At 40.9% G+C, this 25,021-nt stretch overlaps 4 protein-coding genes across 4 annotated transcripts in view; 1 reads left to right on the plus strand and 3 right to left on the minus strand.

Annotated features, from left to right (window-relative positions):
* The window catches only part of LOC149860031 (disintegrin and metalloproteinase domain-containing protein 9-like), a 49,191-nt gene extending 49,023 nt beyond the window's left edge, over window positions 1-168 (minus strand). The window contains exon 1 of the mRNA XM_090057872.1: window positions 33-168. The gene's annotated coding sequence lies outside the window, so the exon portion shown is untranslated. The remainder of the gene's footprint in view (window positions 1-32) is intronic.
* Window positions 95-9,363, plus strand: C7H10orf88 (chromosome 7 C10orf88 homolog). The gene is made up of 6 exons (XM_090057873.1): window positions 95-258; window positions 1,020-1,226; window positions 2,320-2,392; window positions 2,982-3,185; window positions 4,169-4,644; window positions 7,167-9,363. The coding sequence occupies exons 1-6, from the start codon at window positions 95-97 to the stop codon at window positions 7,393-7,395; spliced, it is 1,353 nt and encodes a 450-aa protein (XP_089913999.1). The 3' UTR covers window positions 7,396-9,363.
* Window positions 9,364-9,384: 21 nt separating this feature from the next.
* On the minus strand, window positions 9,385-20,409 carry CUZD1 (CUB and zona pellucida like domains 1). The gene is made up of 9 exons (XM_090057878.1): window positions 19,656-20,409; window positions 18,718-18,844; window positions 18,281-18,495; window positions 16,679-16,829; window positions 15,830-16,050; window positions 14,703-14,875; window positions 13,614-13,999; window positions 12,770-13,038; window positions 9,385-11,015 (listed from the first exon to the last, which is right to left on the minus strand). The coding sequence occupies exons 1-9, from the start codon at window positions 19,744-19,746 to the stop codon at window positions 10,846-10,848; spliced, it is 1,803 nt and encodes a 600-aa protein (XP_089914004.1). The 5' UTR covers window positions 19,747-20,409; the 3' UTR covers window positions 9,385-10,845.
* An 81-nt stretch (window positions 20,410-20,490) lies between these two features.
* On the minus strand, window positions 20,491-24,321 carry LOC149860034 (EF-hand calcium-binding domain-containing protein 12-like). The gene is made up of 4 exons (XM_090057877.1): window positions 24,167-24,321; window positions 22,818-22,892; window positions 22,098-22,238; window positions 20,491-21,426 (listed from the first exon to the last, which is right to left on the minus strand). Exons 1-4 carry the CDS (start codon window positions 24,199-24,201, stop codon window positions 21,177-21,179), a joined length of 501 nt encoding a protein of 166 aa, XP_089914003.1. The 5' UTR covers window positions 24,202-24,321; the 3' UTR covers window positions 20,491-21,176.
* Between the last annotated feature and the right edge of the window lie 700 nt (window positions 24,322-25,021).

Genomic DNA, 25,021 nt, shown 5'->3' on the forward strand with positions numbered 1-25,021 from the left:
GCCCCGACGAGCATCCGACAAGCGACGCGCACCCGCGGGAAATCAGTTCCGCCCGGCGCGGCTCGCGGCGGCGGCAGTTGACGAGACGGTTGCGATGGCGGCGGCGTTGAGCGGCGACGCGGCCTATAGCAGCAATGCCCCCGCATCCCCCCGCCTGGCAGCCGGCTGCTCCTGGGAGTGCGGGGACCTGGCCGGCCTCGTGCGGCTGCTGCCGGAGGACGCGGCGGCGGGTGAGGCGCTGGGGCCACCCGAGCACAGGTGAGGGCTTGGGCCGCCGGGCGGCGGGCGCATGCGCATTGGGGTGAGGGGCTGCGCCCGCCAGGGGGCGCTGTCTCCCTCTGTCCCTGGAACTCCAGGCTGGGGGGGGACCCTTCTGCCCCATATCTGGTCGCCGGCATCGGAGCAAGTGGGCGCACGTCTGACAGCGCCCCCAGGGAATGAGGGGGCGGGCCAACGCCAGCCCCGTACTTCGGGCATGTGCCAAATGAGGTCTCCTGCCCGCTAGGGCTGCCGACCCTCCCCAGCTGGCAGAATCAGCATTGATCTCCTGGTGACTATTGAAAGCAATCCAGGAGATTGATGTCCCAGAGGGGTTGAACAGTACAATTCACGACCTGATCTCACATCAGGAAAAAAATCTGTAATAGCTTCGGTCAGACTTGGGAACCCAGCCTTCCCGTGGGAGGGAGCGGGTTTAATCGAAGACCAAATCCCAGCGGGAGCTTGGCTTCCTGATGGTGCTGGAGAGGAGAAGGGGGAAGAAACCTCACTTTAGCAACATAGCGTTGGCATCGTGGCTGAGAGGAGAATGGCCGCCCTGCCTGGCTCGAGACGCTGGCAGAGGACCTTGGAGCTGCCCCAGTTGTCGCTCATGTCCCTTCTGAGCGACGAAGGCTTTCAGATGAAGCACTGTCTAGCTTTCAGCACGTAAACGAGATTATCTGGAGAAGCGCTTGACTCAACTGACAGATGCTGTAGTGCTTTTTTTTTCCCCCTAAACTTCCTTTCGCCCCGTCTAGTGAGGACTCAGTTGTTTTGGAGAGGCGCTTACCCAGTGACGGAAGTGATGCTCCTTGCGTGCTGTACCTGCACTGCGATTCTCGGAGCCGTGAGGAAATTGCTTGTGTTGGGGTTCTCAGTGAGGCAAGAAACATGGAAGTGTACGTGGGAGAAGAGTACTGCGGGACGAGCAGGGGAGAGCATGTCTGCACCGTCCAGGGTGACAGGTCAGTGGCTTTGGGTCATGGGCTCTGTTTTCACTGTCTTTGTTATTAAGTCCCTACAGTATGAAAACTGGACAGCTTAGGGGGTTGGGAATGAGATAGCACACTCTTAAATTGCTGGTATAAATGTAGGCTTTGACTGCTGACAGACATAGCAGGAAGAAATCCCCAGCACTTTACTGGAGCAGGAACCACATCAGTTTGACTTAGCTCATCAGCGTCTGTATAGATCGCGCATTTCAGTGGAGGTTTTTTTGCATTTTTATCTAATAGCTGATTGAATCGGCTATTAGATAAAAGTGTCAAAAAGCCCCTCTGAAGCACATGATCTATACAGATGCTAGGCCAGCCAGGTTAAACTGACACATTGCCCCTTCTGGGCATGTGCTGTGTTCAGTGCAGAGGCATGCTGAGCTGAAAATTAAGCACTATTTTTTTCTGCACCCCCATTTCTGTCAACAGCCTGTCTGGTGACCACTTTAATCCAAATCTGATATGTTGATAGCTGCCTCTGAAAACCCATTAGCATAATCTGCACCTTCTTGGCAGCCTCAGCAGAGGCTAAAAAATGAACGATCTCAAACACCACACTTTTCTGGCCCTCTTGAGGGCATCTTCAGTCATTATCAAAGCAGTATGGTGGCTTGTACACCCACCGTCTGGTGCATGCTAAACAGAAGGAAGGCTGAGTGCCAGGACATTAGCTATTGCTTTCAGTGTCTTAAAAAGTTAATTCAGTAGCATCTCCCAGAAGTCATTAAGCATCATTTAAAAAATTCTATTAAATATGTCTGCAAAGAAAACATAAGTGTAACATGTTTCTGTTCTATCAGTTAGTTATTTCTAGAGAGCAAATCTGTTTGTTTCATTGGTGGTTTGTAATAATCTCTCTATCTTCTCCCCCTCCCTCCCCATAATCCTATGTTCCTCAAACCAAGCTGATTTTCATTGTTAAGATAAGCACATTAAAAGATATGACACTTGGCTCTTTCCTTGTTATTAAATATATTAACTACCATTTCTGTGCTCTTATATAAAGCTTTTATGTAGTATTTTGCCACAGAGACTTCACAGCTCATTTATTTTATTTTTCTAGTAAAAGTGATGGGATTACTTTATACAAAAAGTATCTTAAATTGGAGTGTCCCACAGCCGCTTGTAGAATTAAGGTAGGAAGTTCCACAAAAATTGTCTTAATTCTTAATTTTTTTTTTTAATGTTTTATTTGAGTAATATTTCTTTTTTGCATTATCATCTATGTAAAATGAAAACAGATTTTTATAATTCTGTAGAGCAAGCACCTTAAATATAGATGGCTTCTAATTTTGGGATTCTCAATTCAGATTGACATCTCATACTTTAAGTCATTTGTATGTATGAAAAAAGTAATATGCTGTTAAAGAAACAGAATTACTAACCAGAAAAAAATAGTGTACAGGCTGAATAGACAAATCTGATCTTACAGGTGTATGCATCCTACCTTGACCTATGTGGAATCATATTAAAGTCAACAGGTCTAATCATGCTCTTGGGTTGTAACTGATTCTGCAGTTCATTTGCGCTCAAATTCTGTTGGAGTATTGTTATTTCTAAGACTAAGCGCAGGATGAAATGCATTTAAAATAACACCCTGGTAGAAAAGAGAAGCTGATTTAACTTCCTAAATTGTATTACACTGAATGCACATTCCCAAAGGAAATGACTTTCAAAACCAAATTTTTCTAATTTTAAAACACTGCTTTCTCTTTTTTGCAATAGCTGGTTTCTGTTGGTGAAAAACAGACCGTACTCATCAGTAAAATTGTAGTAAAGGTGAGAAAAGCTTCTTCAAAACCAGCAGATTTTCCTTCACTAGGATCAAGCATAGATCTAAACAGAGTGCAAATGATAATGGAATCCATGGGGTCAAAGTTATCTCCAGGTGCTCAGCAGCTAATGGATATGGTTAAATGTCAGCAGAAGGTAAGTCACCATATCATTTTTATTTAAATTTATGAGAATTAGTTCAGAACTCCACATTCTGGGCCAATGTTAATTGCATTCCAGACTCATTTAATGGAGTAAAGCTCCAACACAGACTTCTTGCTGCTTTATACCCAAATATGTTATGGGCCCAGTGAAAAAGCCTGGGGACATTTCTGAGACTTGCGACATGTCCTAAAGATGGCTAAATCTAAATCTGACCTGGGAGCAAAAGAGTTCCAAAAGATGAAGATCGAACTCTAAGAATCCAGCACGGGTGGGTAAAATGTGGCCCGCAGGTCAGATGCAGCCCGCCAGGCCATTCCATCTGGCCCGCAGGACCCCTAAAAAAATTTAGAAAATTAATATTTATCTGCCCCTGGCTGCCTGTCATGCGGCCCTCAAAGGCTTGCCAAAACTCAGTAAGCGGCCCTCCGCCCAAAATAATTGCCCGCCCCGATCTAGCACCAAACTCTTTCCCATTAATTTTACACTTCATCTGTTTTTCCTCCATGTAACCATTAGCATTGCAGACAGTCCTTGCATCTGGTTTCCATCTGAATAAAAAAGAGTATTGTTAGTATAATTTATCTTATGGATATACTCCCATACAGAGTAACATGCTCAGAATAAGGACCTAAAATGGTAAAAATCTGCTTCAAAAATGGCTCATCGGAAAAGAAATTGCTAGCTAACCTTCTCAAAGTTCATGCGTTCACTTTCACAGCTTCATTTTTGTTTTGTTTAAATCTGGTAAATCTTATTTAGGTTTTCTTTTTTCCCTTAAAGGAAACTTCAAGTACACAATTTCCATTTTGACGAGGCACTTATCTCATTCATTCTCAGTAAATATTTTACATAGATAGCTGTGGGGAACATTATAGTTACTTGACATGTTATAAGACGTTTAAAACTTTTGTGGGGGAGAACATATCTCTATGTACTTAATTAGTTTTATATTTATATGTTCTTATTTCTATCAGAACAGTTTGTCTCTTGGAGACAAACTCCAGTGTATCTTGGGAAACAAGAAACCTGTTTTTGGAGACATTGGGACAATAGGGGGATTGAACAATACATCTGCTTTAAGATCATTAGACGAGTCATCCAATGGACCCTGTCCTCTTAACAGTTATTTGCCAACTGAAACAGTTTCTGAAGATTTAAAAAAACAAGTTGACCTGAATGCACAGGGACCCAGCAGAAAGAATACCTCTGATCTTGGAGAACTTAAAAGGGCCCAGCAGAGCACTCTTCTTCCTGGGAGAGATTGTACAATCATGGGGTCTTCAATAATACCAGATCAAGCAAGTGAAGTCCTAAATATGCCTAGTTCTGGGCTGCTGCTTCCTTTTCTTCAGAATTTGTGTGGCCAAGTTAATCACCTTCGGTTAGAAGATGGGAATAAGCACTTTGAGAAGAGCACAGCAGCTAAAGAAGAAGGCATTCAAAATGTCAGGTAAGTTGAGTCTTAAACACTTACTCAACTTCTAATAGCTTTTGGATTACTTGAAGAGCAGCTCCCTGAAGTAAGAAGCAAGAGTACTTCTTCAGTCTTTGTACCACAGCCCTCTGAGTCCATGCAGCTAAAGGCATAAGAGACTTGTGAACACCTATCATAGTAACATTTAACGAAGTATCAATTTGAATGCATTAAATGCAAACTCCTGTCTTCATATTTGCCTACACCCATTTTCTTTTATTTTCTGGTAGATGTTGACATACTCCTATTATTCCTTTTCTTTGTTTTTTTTTTTTTCTGTTTTGTAAATGTTTTCTCCCTGAACCTGGATGTTTTTCCCTTTCCTCCTCCCCATCTTGTGCTTCTTTCTGCTTTTTTCCCCTCTGCTTTATTTCTCCTGTTATCTCTTCCCACCTACTTATGCTTCCCTGAATTTTCAGACAGACACTAGCCAAATAACTAAATCTACTACTAGAGGTGCACTGATTATATTGGTTGCATAGTTGATCAGCACTGATAAAAGGAAAACTAACATTATCAGTTATTGGCTTTTTTTGGCCAGTGTAGCCAACGTTCACTGTTAAATATAGTATGCCTTCTGTCTGGGGGCCCCTGAACACCACGTGCATGTGTCCTGCCACATGCATGCATATGGCCAGGAATGCAGCCAGGCAGTGTGGAGAGCAGCACCCTGCAAATAAGTCTGTAGAGGGGAAAGGGCATGGGGGTGGTGCAGATGAAGGCTCCCACAGTGAGGGAAGGAGTGGGGTAGGGGCTGAGGTTGGAGGCACCTAGCCAGGGTGGTGAGTGGGGCCTGGGGCAGGGAACACAACAGAGCTGCAGGCACCTCATCCAGGGGACGTGGCTCCCTGCCACTGTGTGCACGCTCTGACAGAGGCATGGGGGGGGGGCATGTGCTCCCCCAGATTTGTGCGCAGAACAGATGCAGGCTGCCCACTGTGGGCTCAGGGCTCTCAGCTCTGCTACCTTTCCCTCAGGAGCCCTGTGCCCCTTGCCTACCCAGCAACAGTGAGGACAGGGAGTTGTCCCTCCTGTTGCCAGGTGGGCAGGGGGCACACGGCTAGCACAGGGTTCCCTGGGCAAAGAAAGCAGAGCAGAGATTCCCAATCCCTCGCTCAGCAGGCAGCCTGCATCCACCCTTGCCTCACTCAGCTCTGCTCCAGTTAAGTGTCCCTGGGCTTAATAGTGGTGGCAGTGGCACATGAATTACAGCTCATTCAGTGACTATTTCAGGTGCACCCACCATCAATTTTAAGTGCCAGGATGCTTATCTACCTGTGGATCTGTTTCACTCCCAGCCCCAGGTCCCATTCACTGCCGTGGCTGGGCAGTGCCTCCTGCCCTACTACCTTCCTCACTGGGGACCTAGATCTGCCCCACCCCACATCCCTTCCCCTCCACAGACTTAGCTGCAGGGAGCTGCTCTTCACGCTGCCCAGCTGCATTCCCTTAAGTCAGTTACCAGATATGGCTAGTTAATTGGCTATTGGTATTGGCCAAGAAAATCTTTATCAATACACCCCTATCTACTATCTGAAGACTGAATTAAATGATAAAGGGAGAAGGAGTGCTGGCCAGAAAGCTGCTTTCTTAGTACAAGCTGAACATCCAGCAGTGGGCCGCTATCAAACTGGAAGAGTGTAGGTTTTTTCAGGGGTCTGCTCTGGGCTCAACACTATAGAGAATTTCTAGTAAGGACATGGATATAGGAACAGAGAATGTGTTTTCTATCATTTGTAAATGTAATAAATTTAAAAGGTGGAAGGGATTGCAATCATTTTAAGACATGGTTGGAATTCAAGATGATTTGCAGTTTTCTAATGATCTCCAATTTTGACAAATTCGAGAAACTACCTAAAATAAACAGAGTTCAGCTTAATAATAACAAATGCACAGTGTTATGCTTACCTAGGAATTTAAGTGCACTAATAAAAGACAAAGGATTGCTGATCTAGGTTAGACACTAGGAAAATCTTTCTAAATCTAAGACTAGTACAGTATCTAGGAAACCTGTGGAATCTCCATTACCGGAGTTGTGTTTTACATACAGGTTAGACAAACACCTATTACATATGGTTTCAATGCAGATTATGCTGACTTGGAGCAGAGGGATGGACTAACTAAATGGCTTCATGAGGGCCCTTGTAGTCATGGTTTTTCTAGGTGTAACAAACTAGTTCAAGTTACACGTATAAATAATATACACAACTTTAAGGTGTGCTGGGCAAAATGAATCCAAACTTATTTCATAGAAGGCTTAAGAGTACTACTTGTATTTCTTAACCCAAATTTGAAAAACACAGGCTGTCATGTGTGGGTGTAGTTTTGAAGTTAGATTTTTTTTCCCCATGACTATTCCTGCTGATTATTCATTCTAAGAAATCAGTTGCTAATTTAAAAATCCAGGGCTCTTCCTAGAGATACTAGAATCCCCATTTATGCATGTTACCCACCATGATACCTAAAATTAATATCATACTTCTACTTATTTCCTACAGACTGGAACAGCAGCCTATTTGTTCATATTTGGAAAAGATCATCTCCAAAAATATGGACCTGATGGAGAAAAAACTAATGGATTATATTGATCTGCGGATTCAGAACCTTCAGGAACACATAGATAATAAAATTGTTCTCTTGGTAGATTTGGTTCAGAACTCAAAATCAAACAAAGCCTCACAGGAACACTATGACTCTGGAGAAGGGTTCTCAAATGGAGAGAGATAGTCTTTGAAGATAGAAGACCTTAAAAATACTTCTCAAGGGCAACTTTTGTGATAAGCTTATTATTATAAATATGTAACTATAAAATATCTCAATATTTTTTGTTTGCCTTTGTTACTGTAACTCTGCCCAGTATTGTACAAAACTGTTATTATTATAAAAGATCTAATCGTTAAGAATATCAGTATTTTTTCATAATTGTAAGAATTGTGTGTCTTTTTTGGCTTATTTATTTAAAAAGTATTGTTAAATACCACCTCTTTGTCAACCTTGGCATGAATTATAAAAGATGCACTCCAAATAAAACGAGTTGCATCTTTTCTATTTAAGTTTACTTGAATTGTCCTTTTTTTGTGTGGGTTTTTTAAATCTTGTAGTAATATGTTTGCACTGAGATTTCTGAGTTTTGTTCTATTGCCTTTGCTTGTTACAGTTCTTGGGCTGAGCTCTACAATAGGAATGAGTCACTTGGCTCCTGCGGTAGAAGCCACCGCTCTGTGTCAATTGTCTGGGCTCTCTAATCTGTGTATCGAGGAAGGTAGGCAGCTTAAGAATGGAATCCATAACAACCAACACGCTTGCTCTTCAGAAGCTAATAGGAATTTCTGAAGACTAGATGTGTCTTAATTCATATCATTCCTTTTGCCTAGGCCCTGGAGAGGCATGTGATTCAGTGCTTTTCTACCACCTGCTGCTTTTTATCCTGCGAGCTTCAAGCTTGGAATCTTTTTTTCACCATTTCTTAAAGAAACAGAACTGGGTCACCCTTCTCAAAACACAGAAGGAAATGGTGCTGCTCTGTCCTCTTGCTTTCTGTAGCAGTTTAGTGTTTAGAGCACTAGGGGGAGATTTATAGTTCTAGTCTCTCTCCTCTAAAGTAATTCAAAGCCCTATCTCCCTCCTTTCATTAGAGGTTTAATTACTATGCTATGAAGTGAGAGGAACTCTCAAGGCCTCCTGTGGAAGCTGTTCACTTAAAGACTTAGGCTAGAGACAGGATGGTTGCTACTGTGCAACCTACTGTTGAGGTGCACCCTGTGGATGGAAAAATATCCAAGTTATGAATTCGTTTCTTTCCATAGTGCTCTGTGTTACAGCAAATACAGATGCTTGAAGTGCGGACCACCAAAGTACCAGAATCAATCCATTTCATGTGTGGACTGCTGCATTTTTGGCAATGCTGGGCCAGGGGAGTATTTTTTATCAAAGATGGTCTCTCTAATGTGTAATAGGTGTAAGTTCTACAAAGGTGGGCAGCGCATGGGTAAATTTAAATCCTTCCCTGCTGTGTCAGACTGAAGATCATGCTTTGTCTGGAGACACCTGTTTCATTTTCTGTTTTTCTCTTTGTTACTCTGGAATTTTGGGAGAATAAAGAAAGGCTACAATTCCAGAGGGTGTCTAGTGCCCTGGAGTAGACTACAGCTGTTCTATGTATGCTGTTTTCACAAACGGGAAAAGATCAAATGTTTTTCTAAAGTGTTACTTCCTTTTCCATTTCTCATAATAGTAATTTTGGGCATTTTGACATGAGCACCAGAGTGGGGGGACATTTTAATTAAACAGCTTTTGGGAGCTGCTTTAATTAAAATGCCTGCAGCATCTCATATATTCAGCATCCCATGTTTCAAAATGGCAGCAGGGGCTATAGTTAACAAGCTTTGCTTGTTAACTGCTGCTAACAAGCTTTAGTGCTGCCATTTTGAAATATGGGGGTGAATGCATGAGATGCTGGAGTATTTTTTCTGACCCTCTTGAAATTTACTGCAAACTTAGTGAATCTGGAACTTTAATTAAAAAGCACCTATACACATGTATATTCGAGTCTGCCGGAGCTTTCTAATCAGAATGCTCCAGCATCTCATGCATTCACCCCCATATTTCAAAATGGCAGCACTAAAGCTTGTTAGCAGCAGTTAACAAGCAAAGCTTGTTAACTATAGCCCCTGCTGCCATTTTGAAACATGGGGGTGAATGCATGAGATGCTGGAGCATTCTGATTAGAAAGCTCCGGCAGACTCGAATATACATGTGTATAGGTGCTTTTTAATTAAAGTTCCAGATTCACTAAGTTTGCAGTAAATTTCAAGAGGGTCAGAAAAAAATACAGCAGAAGTTCTTACCTACACTGTGTGCTAGTTTCCTTCTACCTGTTAAATATTTTTATTCCCATCCATCTGAGAGCATGTAGAAAAAAAACAGACAAGATTGACTGATTTACAGACAGTTTGATTTAACTATTATGTTAAGATAGCAAAAATGTTTTAAAGTATGTACAAACACCTATAGAAGGATAAGTAGGAAAAAAATGTTCAGAGCTTACATGGATCCTTCACGTATTTGCTCCCACATACTCTTCTTTTTCTACCATACCTGATATTCTCTCCCACGGCAGAAAAAAACATGTTCCTTGAAGGTTTGCAACTCCAGGTAGTCAGATCCACAAGAAGGATAATTCAAAGAAAATGTCTTAGTAAGTCACCCTTCTGCTTAAAACCAGGAACTTTAGTTCTAGCATCTCAAGAAAATGCAGGATGTAGAGTGAAGTTCTAGATGGGGACCGTTCTTCCTGAAAGATATACCCTAAGCATTTTGGGCTTTGTAGCTCAAATCTAAACATCTACTCAGAGGGCGCATCTACATGTGCAATGAGTGTACATGAATAAATGTTGGAGCTTATGTTCTAAAGTTTTTTACTCCTGGGCACACTGTTTGAACATGTGCCTGGGAGCAAATAAATCCAGAGCATAGCTCTGGAGTGTATTCATGTGCAGCACATGGAGCCCAGTCAGAGCAGCCCCAGCTGGCAGGGGGCTTGCCTGCCAGCCCAGGGCTGCTACAACCAGGCTCAATGTACTATGGTGGGGGCTGGCTGGGAGACAAAGGTGCTGCAGTGCAGGGCTAGCACCCTTGTGCCCCAGCCAGCTGGTAAGTGTCTATGACTGTGTCCAGAGACCAAAAAAACCCACCCCTACCCTGCAAGGTAGCAGCGTGGGAAATGCCTAAATATCTGGTGTGTGGCGCCGCAGGTGGGTCTGCAGTGCTACATACTGCACAGCTTGTATTAGTAAATACAAGTACTAGCTTGCTGTAGAGTTTATTATTTTGTGTGCCCTAACAGGTGTAGATGCTGAGCTGTTTACTTTGCAGTTCATTAGGCAATTAGTTAATTAGATGTGGCCAGAAATAGGCAGTAATAAAATGTAAATTTAATGAATTCTGTGCAAGAAACATCAGTAAATAGACAGCTTGATTCTACTGCGATGTCTAAATGGTCCTAAGACTTACTCCTATGTAGAGTATATTCAGATGCTACCACTGGAACAATTCAAAGTGTGATGATTATTTAGCACTGAATATTTTCTTGGTGACCGCTAACACACCTGAATAAAAGTTAACAATACACTTCTCTCCACACTGCACTATTATGGCCAATATGGGCACCTGCTAATGCTAATAGCCCTGTAGTTTCTGGTATTTGTATTCTGATTGGCATTTGATGTAACGTTTCACTATTACAGCTGCCAAGATAACATTTATAGCCAATATCACAAATGAAAAGGTATATAAACTCTTCTGCTGCAGGTTCTGGGTTTTTCCAGGATGCACTTCAGACAGAGACTCTACAGAAAACAAAACAAAAAACGGTTGAAGTCAGTGGAAAAATTATCCAGTTCTTGAGGGAAATGCATTATACATTTTTTATCAGATATTTTGATGCCTCAGTGGTGCCTTGGAATAGATTGCATGTATTGACCTTGTTGCAATGAGTTGCACTTGTGTTTTTTCATTTAAAAGCAAAAATAAACACAGAAAAACCTTTGTTATTTATTTCTCAGCAAGGTTACTCAACTACACTAGGCTTTCTAGCATTGCTCTTTCTCCATTTCTCTTGTTTCTCAATAGCTATGGTTTGTCTTTTTTGAAAAAAACCCCAAAACAGTTATTTAAAATTAGCTGTTGTTGATGTGTCACATTTGTCCTTTAAGGAGTGGTTCCCAGTAAGACTTCATATGTTATGTAATATTCATATAGTAACTGCATATTATGAATGCATACTTGTGTCATTTCTTCTGTTAATGGTTTTAAGGGGAAGGTTTAACATGGTATATCTGAAAATCTAAGGTAAGATTATGGTATTAACTAATGCAACATTATATTAATGTTCTTCAGAAGGGTTTTGTGAGGATTTTTTAGTGTTTATGCAGTGCTTTAAAATTCTCTGCTTTCTTTGGGGCTGAAACAGTTGACAGTTCCCCAACAGATGGGGGGCCAATAGTCACCCACAAAAATAAACAGCAACAGGATTGAGTACATTGTAAATGCTGCTGGAATAAAAATAGAATAGTCATTATAATAATGTAAAGCACATATTAATATTACTATTCCTTTGTCAACAAGACTGATTAACATATGGGATAAAGAGATCTAGACTTGGAAAGCATGTAGTATTTTTTTAAATTTAAAATTTCCACATGAAAAGCTGGAGCCAAACATATAGCATAGGCTACTGTCGTGCCAAGCTTCCTAAAAATATCCCTTTGATGGTTTTAAACTGACCTACATTTGCCTCTCAGTACTAGTCCTGTCTCTGAAAAACAGTTTTGCCTTACTGTGTGTTCATTTTGTATGATAGATACATGTCAATGAGTCACACATAATCCATAAAATATACAGCTTCAATTAAAAGTTCTTTCTGTTATTGAATGGGTTCCTCTACCCGCCTCCCCCCACAAGTTCCTGTCCTTAGTAGTCTTTATTATATGTGTTGTTCGAGGAGATTTAACCCACTTTGGATTCAATAATATATGATTCTGATTGTAAACATTAAACGCTTTTCTGTAGAAATTGAACACGTGTATGTGAGTAGAGTACTAGATGTCTTTTTTAATGAAAATTAAAGCAGAGATTAGATGTGAAATGTATAATGTGTTGTTTGTTTGGTTTTTTTAATCACACACTTTTTCAGGCAATGAGAGGCACGCAAACACTCATTCTGTCTAAGAACGTTGTCTTGGTAATCGTGATTTGATTTGAATATCTCAAGTCTTATTTTTATATTGATAGCTCACCAAGTGCTCCTTGTGGTGAGATCGAGTGTCTACCTAAGCACTCAAATAATCTATTTCTTTTTTCTTTAATGGTCATTGCTTTCAAGTCTTATACTGAAAGATAAGCCAATCTCTCAATTTTGAAAAGTACCTGCAAGCTTTTTCAAAACACAAATGAAATACTTCTTTCATCAAATCTTTTCCATCCTGATTCTGTTCTCACTCTAATTTCACACTAATATGATTCAACTCACTTCAGCAGCATTACTCCTGATTTCTACCACGTGACAGCAACACACAGTCCTCAGTTTACGTATCATGCTTACCTAAGTGATCTACAGAACTGCGATCTCGTTTCAGGCGGATGGGTCCAATCACGGCATTCGCTTTCCATTTGTATGAAGAAATAGCTCTTTTCTGTCTAGGCACACAGCCTTGAGTACAGCGAGAATTACTGTCATTGCTGTCACAAATTAAAACTTGACATTGGAGGTACACTGAAGCATGGTTTCTCAGGAACTTAAAGGCATTAAATTTGAATCTGCCATAGTGCTGAAGCAGTGGGTAGTTCATATAAGTATCATCCTTAATACACCTGTAATACAATTTGCAATTCTGTTTAAAGTGATCTACAGCAGGGGTCAGCAACCTGGATGAATCTAGCTGGCAAAGAGTTTTTATCTGGCTTGCCAGGCGTGACAAAATGATACTGTTTTCCCCCATGCAAATGCTGGAATATCTAGCAAGTGCTACCTCCAGCCTGCTGTTTCTAAAAGGTTGTCAACCCCTGATTTACGGCAGTGTAATCCATTTACTTAGCATGCTTAGCTGTATCAGGCCGTTAAACTAGGGTCTTCTTTCACCTATTGCTGATGTATCATTTCTTGATCTACCCCGCAGAGGGCATGGAGCCCTGATTCCTGTTTTTGTGAACAATACAGGAATGTTTTTGAAGTGGAGGTTTCAGGTAAAAATCAACTGAAGAAAATACATGGAGGATCTCAGAAATATAATTTACAGAAATTCAATTTTGATTATACCCCATAATGACTCTTACAAAGGGAAATAGTTTGATGCAATTATAAAAACAATTGCAATACTATTTTACACATTCCGCATGCCTATGTTTACATTTTAGTAAACAAATTATAATTTAATTTAGCTTCTTACCCATTTTGGATTAAGGCATATGTGGGTGATCCAAAATCAAGATTGGGTGATGCCACACAGGTATCAACAAACACCAGAAGATCTGCATCGGTGGAATGAAGACTAACTTGAACAAAGAGGGTTTTGTTCAAATCTATGTAATACGGAGAGTCCAGTATAGGCCTGGCAAATAAATCTGATTCATAGAATGACATGCTAACATTGTATCTACCAAGAGCGCTTGAGTTTTGTATTACACCATCTTCCGATACATAGAAAATTTCAACTGTTGAATTGTTTTCCATTTCACACTTCACAAAAATCTGCAGGTTTTTTTGACGAGTGATGATCTCACCAGTTTGTGATGCTGTGATGAAGTTGGTGTAAGTAATTTTATTACCTTCCTTCTGCAAAAGAAAATACATAGAAAGCATTAGTATAAGCCATGCAGGTGTGCAAAAATATAACAGCTAGGAATTGTGCCACGGGTCACAGCAGCAGTAGGGGCTGGGAGTGGTGGTGGCTGCCATTCCTGCACACCCTTTAAATGGGCACTTGGGACTGGTGCCCCCATTACCTAGCCCTGCAGGTGTTAGCTACAAAACTAACAGAAAAATATGTCCTTCTTCCAGGTATCAATACTTTGAAAAAGCATTGTAAACCAACATACAAGATAACTAGCAGCAAACCTACCATGTCTCAGAAATGAGGAACTGACCCCTAAAGGAAAATAATTAAAGAATACCCCCAACCTTATCCTCAAACAGTATCTTTCTCAGAACCATCAACTGATGGAGAATCCTCAAATTCTGGGTCTTTGTCCTGCCGGAATACATACTGGCTACAATGAGTATTTAATGCTCCCATTGCCTAATATAGTATCACCGCTGGAAATACAGACTAAAGGCAGAATCAAACACTGTCTAGTAGTCATGGACACAGCTGAGCTCAGTCCTGGCTGAGATGGGACCTTAGTTTGGTTCCCAGGTCAGTTGTAGAGGGAAGAGTGGTTCTTCCAGTCTGAAAACCTGTAATCAGATATCCAGCAAAGTAAATATATCATGAGGCTTTTTACACATACTTTCAGAAATGGTCACTTATTTTCTTTACCATTTTAACTGTTCCACAGCTGTTTAGTGGGAAGGAAAATACCACTGGCCTTCCTGAAACTGGTCTGCAAGTTGGATCATTCAACTGTAAATTATTTTCATTGTAGCCAAATGCATCCAGGTAAGCATCACTTAGAACAACTGTCATGATGTCTGAAGAACAAGTAAGGGATGCTGAGAAAACAAAGAACAAAGGAAGTTAATGTAGAATTGCTTTATATGTCTCTCAGTAGTTCATATGTGTTGACCTGAAATATCTCTTCTTTGGCAGAGGACAATATGAAACTTTCCCTCCCTCTTGAGCAACAGCCTGCATGCAACCCATCATTTCAAATTTCATGGTTTTAAGAAGTCCAGGACTGAAGTCAGACATTTGCCCACAGAGGAAAGAGGCGAAGGGAACTCCTTTTTTTCCTCACCCACCCATGCATCCATGTAAGAGGCAGCCAGTTGGACTAGCATTGCTTTCAGAGCTCCAGGCAGCAGCAGGATTTGATGGTGAGCCAGGAGTCTATCAATGGACCCACCTCCCCTTGCACCACCAACAGCAGAGCAGCTCTAATGGACCAAATGCTTCATCTGTAGAAAAAGTGAGGACAGCAAAGGCAGTATGCTAGGGTATTTGTTATTCTTCTGTTGCCCACCGTCCTAATGCCTCCAGGAACCACATATGTGAATTCTGCTCCTTTCCCTTTCTAAAGAGCAAAGCACCTGCACATGTAGAAGATTAGGTCTTATAGAACTTTCTCCAATATGTATCAGAGACTATATTAAAACCAGGATTTATCAGGCTAACTTCTCCCATTATTGCAGAGGTGTTTAGTTGGCAGCAGGGCATTTGCAGCTGTGAGATTTTGTATAGGAAGGAATCTAAAATTAGATCATAATTTCAAATAAGTCATAGAGTATCTATTCTGAAGTCACCTCCTCTCCTGTACCAGGGAACAAACCTAGCACCATATTTTTTGATATAACACAAATATGAACTTTACACCCTTGAGATGAGTGTCAGGCAGCAGGGACAAAATCCCTAAAATAACATAAGGTAGAGTCACGAGAGATGTGTATTTGCATTTCAAGGAGATACACAAAATGGGCACAAGATGCACAAAAGAAAATGGGACTTACTGTTGGGCTTAGGATTTGGCAGGGGAATACTGGTGTAGTGCGCAGAAAATCCTCTGTAAGAGTTGGCATAGTCTGCAGACAGTGCAATAGTCATAGTATTTGAAGTAGTTTCAAATGTGGGCCGGCTGCGACCACAGACTTGTCCAATTAAACCAGACTTTGTGGAGGGGCCGTCGTAGATTGCAAGAAAATCAAATTTGCAGTTCGGATCTAGTTCTAGGCTGTATACACAGCGAATAATAATAATAATCATAATGAGTTTTAATAATATTATGAAGACAGGATAGAGAATACTGTACAAAGGAAAATGTATCTAAAGACTACCAATCAAGCGAAGTAGAAGAATTCTCAGTTACATACATCTTTCCTACATCGTGTCTCTAAAATGTTATTTATACTAAGCTTATAATTGCTACTACAGGTACTAAGTGTACCAGTCCCTAGTAGAAATATAGGTCACCTGTGTAAATGGAGTTTTAAATTTGTGCAGGTGAATCAGTGGAGCTAGGGTTTTGAATTGCTTTTTCTGCACCAGTGCAGCTACACTGGTTACTAAAAACCTTAACATTGATGAGGCCTGAGCTATATTCAATGCATTTCCTCCACTGGCTCTTAAAGACTCCTACCGGTATTAGATAATGAAGAAAACCATACGACAGCACTAAGATAATGTATAACATTTTTGGAAAATTATTGTAATATAGTCTAATACTTGCATCATGGCAACTTTTGTTTAAAGGTGCCACGACAACCTAAACCTCTGCAAACACTTGTTACTTCCTGATGATAAAATGATGATTTTTAACAGAATGACAAAAAAGTCACTAGCTGTACACAGCAGCTACTTACAATAGGTCAGTAAACGTTAAATTTATCTTTGAGTTTTCTGCTGTTCGTATGTGCCAGACGCAGTATGTGAACTCTGGATGAGGTTTGGGGTAGTTGGGGCTGGTCAACGTTCCTTCAGGACTTGTAAGAAGACCCCCACAGTCTTCAGTTTCTGAAAAGAAGGAATGGATAGAAAAGCCAGTAATGAACAGAAATCAAAACCCAGGGCACAACAGGAATTAACTGTATTATTTCAGGGAATCCTACTTTCAAGGTCAAAGCACCCGTTCAGGTATTACGCATGCAGGCTGCTACATACTCAGGTTTGATGTCAGTTTTAAACTGCTGTTAGGATGTTATCACTTAAGAGCCAAAAGCTTTTAATGAAAATAATATTCAGTGAGGAGACCAATTCATTAATGGAGAAGAGTTCTCTTTTATGCATCAATGCATATTTTTATTAAGCTGAGGTGTACTGCAAAGTACTTGGTCTAGTTTTATCCTGTTTCCCGAAGAGCTTTGTTGATATTTACTTTATAGTATTAAAGTGAAAAGGATCCAGGGTATGTAAGAACAAAATGTCATTGAGGACAGACTGTGATGTAGGGCACAGTTCTAGGGAAAGGATAATAAAACACATGCACCCTATCATAAGAGGAGATTGGGGAGACACTGGCCACATACACATGTTCATATCTCGTGGTGGAAAATTTCCACCACTCAGAATGCTTCTCCAGGAGAGGGAGCAGGCATTCAGGCTGAAATGGCCCCCTCTCTCCTGCTCCTTGTGTTTCCTGCAACTGGGTTGATCTTTGTCTGGGAAAACCTGCCATTCTTATGCTGGTGACTCTGGTATGAGAAGACAAAGTAGTTGCAGTCAGGTTATTTTTGTTCCAGCATGGTCAATTTTGCACCAGAATTAAAAGACGGAGTGTCTGCACACCTGTGGTTTCTACTGGGAGAGCTGCGATTCTCCTGGTAGCAACTAAACATCTGTACATGGCCACTACCCCAAAGAAATGTAACAGTTGACCTGGACATGTTCTATTCTCAAGATCATGTATGGACCTGAAGAGAAGATTTCTGAAGTTGAAGGTTTTTTATTTTGCAGAAAATGAAATATCAAAATCCAAAATACAAGCTGCAACTGGAAATGAAGTATACATTTTTAACATGGATAGCTAAGCCCTAAAACAATCTGCCTAAAGATGAGGTGCATTTTCTGCAAAAGAAAATTACTAAAGTCTTAATCTAGCACCAAAGAATCAAAGGAAATTTTACCACTGATGTGATTGATGAAAGCAGGGTCAAGCCCTTAAACAAAACAACATTTCTTTCTAAAAGATATTCTCTGGTTCAACTTGAAATTATGGCTTAATGCTAGAATTCATGTGGTAAATTAGCAAGACCGGGACATACGATACTTCCCTCTGCTAATTTTTAACAGAGACCTTACATCAGGACAACTCTTGGTGGGCTGAGGAAATCTGGACATGATTCCATTGTGATCCCATGAATACGTTTCACTGCATCAGCCCAACATTTCGGAGTAAAGCAGAACATTATTATGATAACAGGCAGCATTAAGACAGTGCTACTTCGACCGCTTTTCTTACGACTTACCTGAGTCTGCTGAAAAGAAATAATAGAATGCAAAGATGCTCCGTTTAAGGTCCGTGGAATCTGTTGCAACTTGAAAAGATAAACTGTTTGAAGAGGATTCAAATACTGGAACTGAGTCAATATTACTGCATACTTGTCCTAGCAGAGGTGAATTACTTGTGGGGCCATCGTACACTTTAATATTTTCCATTGCACAACTTGCATGAGGGTCAAGTCTGTTAAAACACACACGAATAAATAAGTAGAAGCCTCAGCGTAACACTGATTCCATAAGCAATTTTGTGACAACAAAGACAATGATGTTCAGAGACAGGAGAGCACTGAATATTCTGAAATTATTGAGTTAGGCTCATTACATATTTAAAAGAATTCTGCTCTATAATGATTCAAATGAAATGGAGCAAAGTACTAGGATGGTATTGAGAACAATTACTTACTGAAAATAGGAGAAAATGAGCCGGATGACTTTGTTTTCTGGTCTCTGTATTTTCCAGGTACAGTTTTCATTTGAATACAGATCAATTGGAAATGCTTTTGTCTCTTCCCCAAGACTGGCGCCACACCCAGCTGCATTCAGGAACAAAAAAAGAAAAACACAGCATGTATGGAGTTATCTTGTTTTGAACTTAGAGACCCTGCACTATACAATGCCACAGTTGTCTAAACCTCTTGACCTCTGTAAGTTCTCAGGCAATTTCTCTTGAACACACTGGACGAATTAGATAATGCCTCCATAGAGAAGTTGTGTACGCACCAGACATGTAACAGTCATGTCACAAAGACTAATCCAAAGCTTCCCAAAGACAATGGGGAGGTGTCTTTTGTGTCCAAGTGATTTCTCTGCTATCCTAAAGTGCCTATTTGCCATTTTGTGTGTAAAATGCTGATCACAGAACTAGATCTCCAAATTGACAATCCAATTGCTATCGTTATGATTCTAACTGACCAAAGCACTTCACTTTAGATACCAATTCAAACCATCACTCTGAGCCCCTTACTTCATGGAGTTTTACAGCTGAAGTACAGGCTTCCACTACTTGAATACAATACTCATATTAATATATAAAGCCCGATATCTAAAAATAAAACTAATCTGAAATTTGATTTTCTTGGGAGAGAGGCTTACAGCTATAGGCAACAATAAGTTTGGTTTGTTTCACTGATTATTTACAATTGAAACCTCTAACAAAAAAGCCAATTAGCTATTAATGAGCAGCTAACTCAGATCACTAATAGCATAGGAGAACAGGGAATTTTTTTTATTTCTTAAATACAGATTAAACAAACATCATTTAACATCTAACCAAGATTTCCAAGCTAAAATTTCTGAAGCATTTTAAGCAAAAGAGGATTTAAAAATGTTATCCGTTTTAGTTTTTCATACCTTGCAAGTCTAGAGAGTTATTTTCAGCAAGAGATGAAGCAATTAATAGAAGCAAAAGAATGAATTGGCTGACCACCTTCATTTTGAGAACACTGGGAAGAATATGATCTGGTTGCTAACTCCTTATATACCTTCTTCCATTTCGTAACTGTTCTGTTACATATAACCATCATGTTGTAGCTTTATGTACTTTTTATTTCCTTCAGATATAAGCAGTAGATACCAATGTGAAAGTAACAGGTGTCCTGAACTTTTTGTGTATTGTGGCATGGTTACTGATGAGGCTACGTATATTTGCTATTCAAAACCCAAGATGTTCAGGTATACTGACTTCTTTACGCAACCAAATTATAATATTGGCCACAATTTTATTGGTATTGGGTGCTGGGTTCACTGAAGTTAAAAAGCATCTTTCCATTGTCCTTGGTAAGCACTGGACTGGGCTTTGTGACATTAATGTTACAAGCGTGATGCGTACACAACTTCTCTGTGGAGGCATTATCTAATTCTTCCAACACGTTCAAGAGAAATTACCTGAGAATTTGATAATGGTCTTTGACGTAAGTTCATAGAGGCCAAGAGGTTTAGACAAATGCACCATTTCCTTCCAGTTGGCTGTTTTTGTTACTGCAGGGGAAGAGTATTTGTCCAGAAACTTTTAGAGTGCAGGAAATCTTACTTGACCAGAGACAATTTTGTGAATAAAGATGTTTCTGTCACTTCCCATTTGCAACTATCTTAACTGTGTATCTGAATGTCATTGACAGGGAGGGAGCTACAAATTACGTAAAGTTCTTTGTATTAATACAGGTAGGATTGTCTTATTTTTGTTGCCCTATCATTGTCATAAAAACATGAAAGCTAAAGCTCTGATCCTGCAACAATACCAAACTCCTTAGCCCACATCAGGCCTCAGATAACCAGAAGTAACCCACAAAAACAGTAAGTACAAATGAAACTACTCTGTTGAGACTAAGTTCAGTGTTGCATTACTCAGTTTACCTGAAGTCTCACTGAGAAACACAGTGGCAATGAGGAGGTTCCTGGGATCATGAAAGAGTATATCTGGGACCAAACTAAAAAGAGACCAGGGACAGTACAATTTTTGAAGGTCTTTCTTCTAGGTTGGCTTGGAACTACACACAAAGGCAATATGAGAAACTTCACTGAGCGGTATATGGTGCGTTTGTTTTAGAGGATACTGGAGCAGATTCAGGCCTGCTGGCATTGTACCTTGATGGAGTGCAGGCCGTTAATGTTTTCTCCCTTACCAAGTTGTGAGAGCACCTTCAGCCCCTGGCACAGTCTATGAGGTCTTCCATAATTCACACCTGAAGCACCACACACTTCAAAGGGGGCAAGAGCACTACAGGAGGTGGATGGAGAATAATAGGAATCCACGGTTTATGCCTTAGCCTGATTTCAAATAGTCCAAAGATAACCACAAGGTAATTGAGATTTCAGAGGGTTTACAAAGTTTTGATCACACGTCGCATCACTGTTCAGACCATATCAGATGGAATATTTCTTTTGAATCTCAATGTCTCCATAGGTCAGGTAGCCCCGCTCGTTGATTGGCCAGCTGCGATATGGGTTGTAGATGCTGGGGTAGGCAGGCTTTGTTTGCTGGATGTGTTTGAACATGGCCTGTCCTTGGACAGGCTTCATCTGGGGCAGGTAACATAGCTTGTCCAGCTGTTGACCTGGCCAGAATCTATTGTTTTCAGTCTTGCAGTAATGGGTAGATGTCACTGGCAGTTGTCTGCAAAACAAAATATGGTCAGTCATCAACTACAGATTTACCTAATGCCTTTCACTTAACCAAATCAAACTGCTACCCAGAGACCTGAGGAAGGATCCTGTGGTACCCAAAAGCTTATCTGTGATCTTCCCCACTACACAGTTGATCCAATAAGAGAGATCACCCACAAAAAGCCCTCACTTCTTTCATTTTTCCTGGGCCATCATGGCCAGAACATCACCCCAAATTGTTGCTAGTCATTTTCCCTGCTTCTGTTCAATGGTGGGTGGAAGTTGGACAAGATTCATGTCACTTGTAGTCAGCAACTCCTAAGGCTTTCTGGGGCCCTAGCTGCAGAGAGCTTTGCTATGCTAACTCATGCAGATGCCCAGTGAAATTATTGTTACATGGATTTGTTAGATCCCAGTGAGAAGGTGCTCAGGAATGTTCTACCGTATGCTGCTTGCCTACCTTCCCTGAAGTCAGTCTTACCTTAGACCACTAATGGTCTGGACTTCATTGTAGACCCAAATATAATTTTGATGCCAAAATAGGGCTGGTCCTTCTTTTCTGTAGTTTATTAACATGAGAAAAGCTAATTTGAAAAGCTGTCAGTCTCAGGGGTTGTCACAGTGCTCATCATTATGGGATCGAAGCAAGAGGGCATTAAGAAAGGGAAAAGTATATGTTACCTTTCCAATCCGTTTCTCCTCAGCCCTGCATCTGATGCTCTGCTGGTTCTCAAGAGGTCCTTGGCTGTGTTGCCAGTCCCAGTCTGGATCTCAGGAAATCTTACCCTTTTTTCCTTCCTTCTAGACCTCTTCTTAGCGGGACTGCAAAATTCAGAATAAACTTAGAGCAAGCAAAGAGTCTTCTTTTTTTTTGAAAAAGAGGGTATCAGATAGTTTAGGCCCCAAGCTTAGCTTTTAAGAGTGCTTTATTTTTCAAAAAGTAAACACATGCAAATGGCACAATGAGGGTTTGACTCATCTCAACCATTTCAAGGTTAAATCTGCTCAGTCTAATGGAAGGGTTATTGGGGCTAAGAGTGCAACTCGGGACTTGAGAAGAGAGCTAGATCTGCGGGAGTTTCTGCATCTTTCTCCAAGAAATATCCTACATTTGGTTTCTGCACTTGGCTCCTGAGGAGTTTTGTGGATAGCAAGTCAGAACACAGTCCACAGACCAGGTCAGTCGTGACAAACTCAGTTCTAGAGATGGGTGGTACATGAGGACCCCAGCTATCTAAAACCTGGTCCCTTTTCTTGTCCCATATCAAGACCATCCATTCTCATGGAGCACCCATTAGGAAGACCCTTGAAGAAACCGTTTGGAGGAGGATGAGTTCCAATTTCCTTCTAACCAGTATCTCCCTCCTTCCCTGCTAATATTATACATAGTGTGGTGCAAACCTTCGGAATTGCCAGTAAATTTCAGGTATAATCCATAAGTTTTCATCGTCATCTTCCGTATCTGTATCATATGGTCTAGCCAAGAATGCAAAACAACAGTCATTTACAAATAAATGAACACACCATGATGTAAAGTTCAATCATTTCAACCATTTCAAGGCCAAATCTGCTCAGTCTAATGGAAGGGCTATTGGGGATAAGAGAGCAACCCCAGACTTGAGAGGATAGCTAGATCTGCGAGAGCTTCTGTATCTTCCACAGCAAGAAATATCTTGCAGGTGGCTCTTGAACAATTCTGTGAACAAGTCAGACCACAGTCCACAGACCAGGTCAGTTATGACAGACTCACAGTTCTAGGGATGGGTGGCACATGAGCACCCCAGCTGTCTAAAATATGGTCCCTTTTCTTGTCCTATGCCAAGACCATCCATTCTCATACAGCACCCATGATGAAGACCCTTGGAGAAACTACTTATGACTCTGAAACTCATGCTAAGCTTGGGCCTACTCACAAAAGTTAAAAGCCAGAATAATAATGCTAACTGCATATTGCAAGAGGATGCGAGTTCATTGCTAGGCCATCTAAGAAGGAATAATGAAGTATCTCTTCCAGCTTATCTTGCTATATTCAGAATGATTGTAAGCAGACTCTTAGCTGTCTGGTGTGTAACCATATGAAATTTCTATCCTTGATTAATTAGTATGGTAAATAATTTCTTTTGCGACTAACTCGTGTTTATGTGCAGGAAGTGACATTATCCCTATGTAATAGATGTCTCCTCCTGATTTAGTATGTTTTTCCTGGCTGTTAATCAGTTTCTTGATATGTTTCAAACTGGATAACCTCTTGTTACTGAAGAAGGTAACTCTTTCAAATTAAAAATTTCTGATAACCAGTAATGAGCAGGATTTTCCTGTCAATTACTGCTTGGGACTCTTTCTTGATTTACACAACTAAAAAATGCCTTGAAGATGAAACAGCAAATAGCGCGTGCGCTTCAAGAGTGAGAAATCTCTCTGACACCAGGTGCCCATGCGCCCGACTTACTTGAGAAGTTGAAGAGAAACAGACTGCCTCTTCGTCACCTGTTTGGTGAGAAATCATAACCTTATAGGTAATTACTAGACTTTGATTTGGTTTGGGCTCACTTGACTTGATTTTAAATACTTGTAGTAAATAAAGCCTTTCTGTCACTTATCGAACAAGGTGTCATGTCATCATCCCTGGGCTAGTTGGGAATCCTAGGTTTTTATTGCTAACAACTACTTTGAGGAAGATGAGTTCCAACTTCCTTGTAGCTAGTATCTCCCTCCTCTCCTGCCAATATGCTAACTGCTATTGCACAAACCTTTCTAGCACATATCTTTTAGATGACAGCCACATGATCTGAGCTTCATATTGTTTCCTCTGTATATCTTCCAGGCTAGCCAAGAATGCAAAAGAACAGTCATTTACAAACAAATGAACATACCATAGAATAAACAGCTCAGACTGGGTGTGGATCTTTGGGAAAACATGAATCTTTCTACATGTTAATATGGTAGCAGGTGAATCTGTGAACCTCTGTTAATACTGATAATGGAAAATGGTGCATTGGGGAAGCATACTGAATATGTAAATACATGGGCTAGACATCCTGTTCCAGGCAGGTTTCCACACCGCACACAACTCCATGCTGCATTGGAAGAGTTGGCATCTGTGCAGCATTTTTCAGGTTCAAAGCACTGGACTAATGACCTGTTACTCCTAGAAGGAGAGTGGGTATGTCACATTAGTTTTCATTTGCAATCTTGTGCGGCGACACTGATGTAACTGAGAGGAAAGAATAGTCCATGAACCATAATGATCTGCCCCTGGGAATGTCCAGGTGTTTCATACCAGCACTTTCTCCCCCACCCTGTCGATCATCAGCTGCTATCTCATGTCTCACCAGAAGGGACAAAGAGAAGGGATTTAAAGATGACAGCAACAGTTTCTCCACTCTAGAGGCCCCCATATTTCTCTCGCTTGCATCCATGAGAATGGAGTAACTGCAGAGAAGTCACTGCAAGCGCATGGGGGTTAAACTATTGCCCACGACAGGAGAATTGAGCATGCTGTTTGTAGGGTCTCCCCTTGGGCCATGAGGGCCAGCTGTGAAAATGTCATGGGAACCAACATGGCTTCTGGCTCTAGCATCCACATGCAGTAAGACAGAACCCAG

Source organism: Crocodylus siamensis, chromosome 7, assembly GCF_052110815.1.
Source record: "Crocodylus siamensis isolate JL-2025a chromosome 7, ASM5211081v1, whole genome shotgun sequence".
NCBI lineage: Eukaryota > Metazoa > Chordata > Crocodylia > Crocodylidae > Crocodylus > Crocodylus siamensis.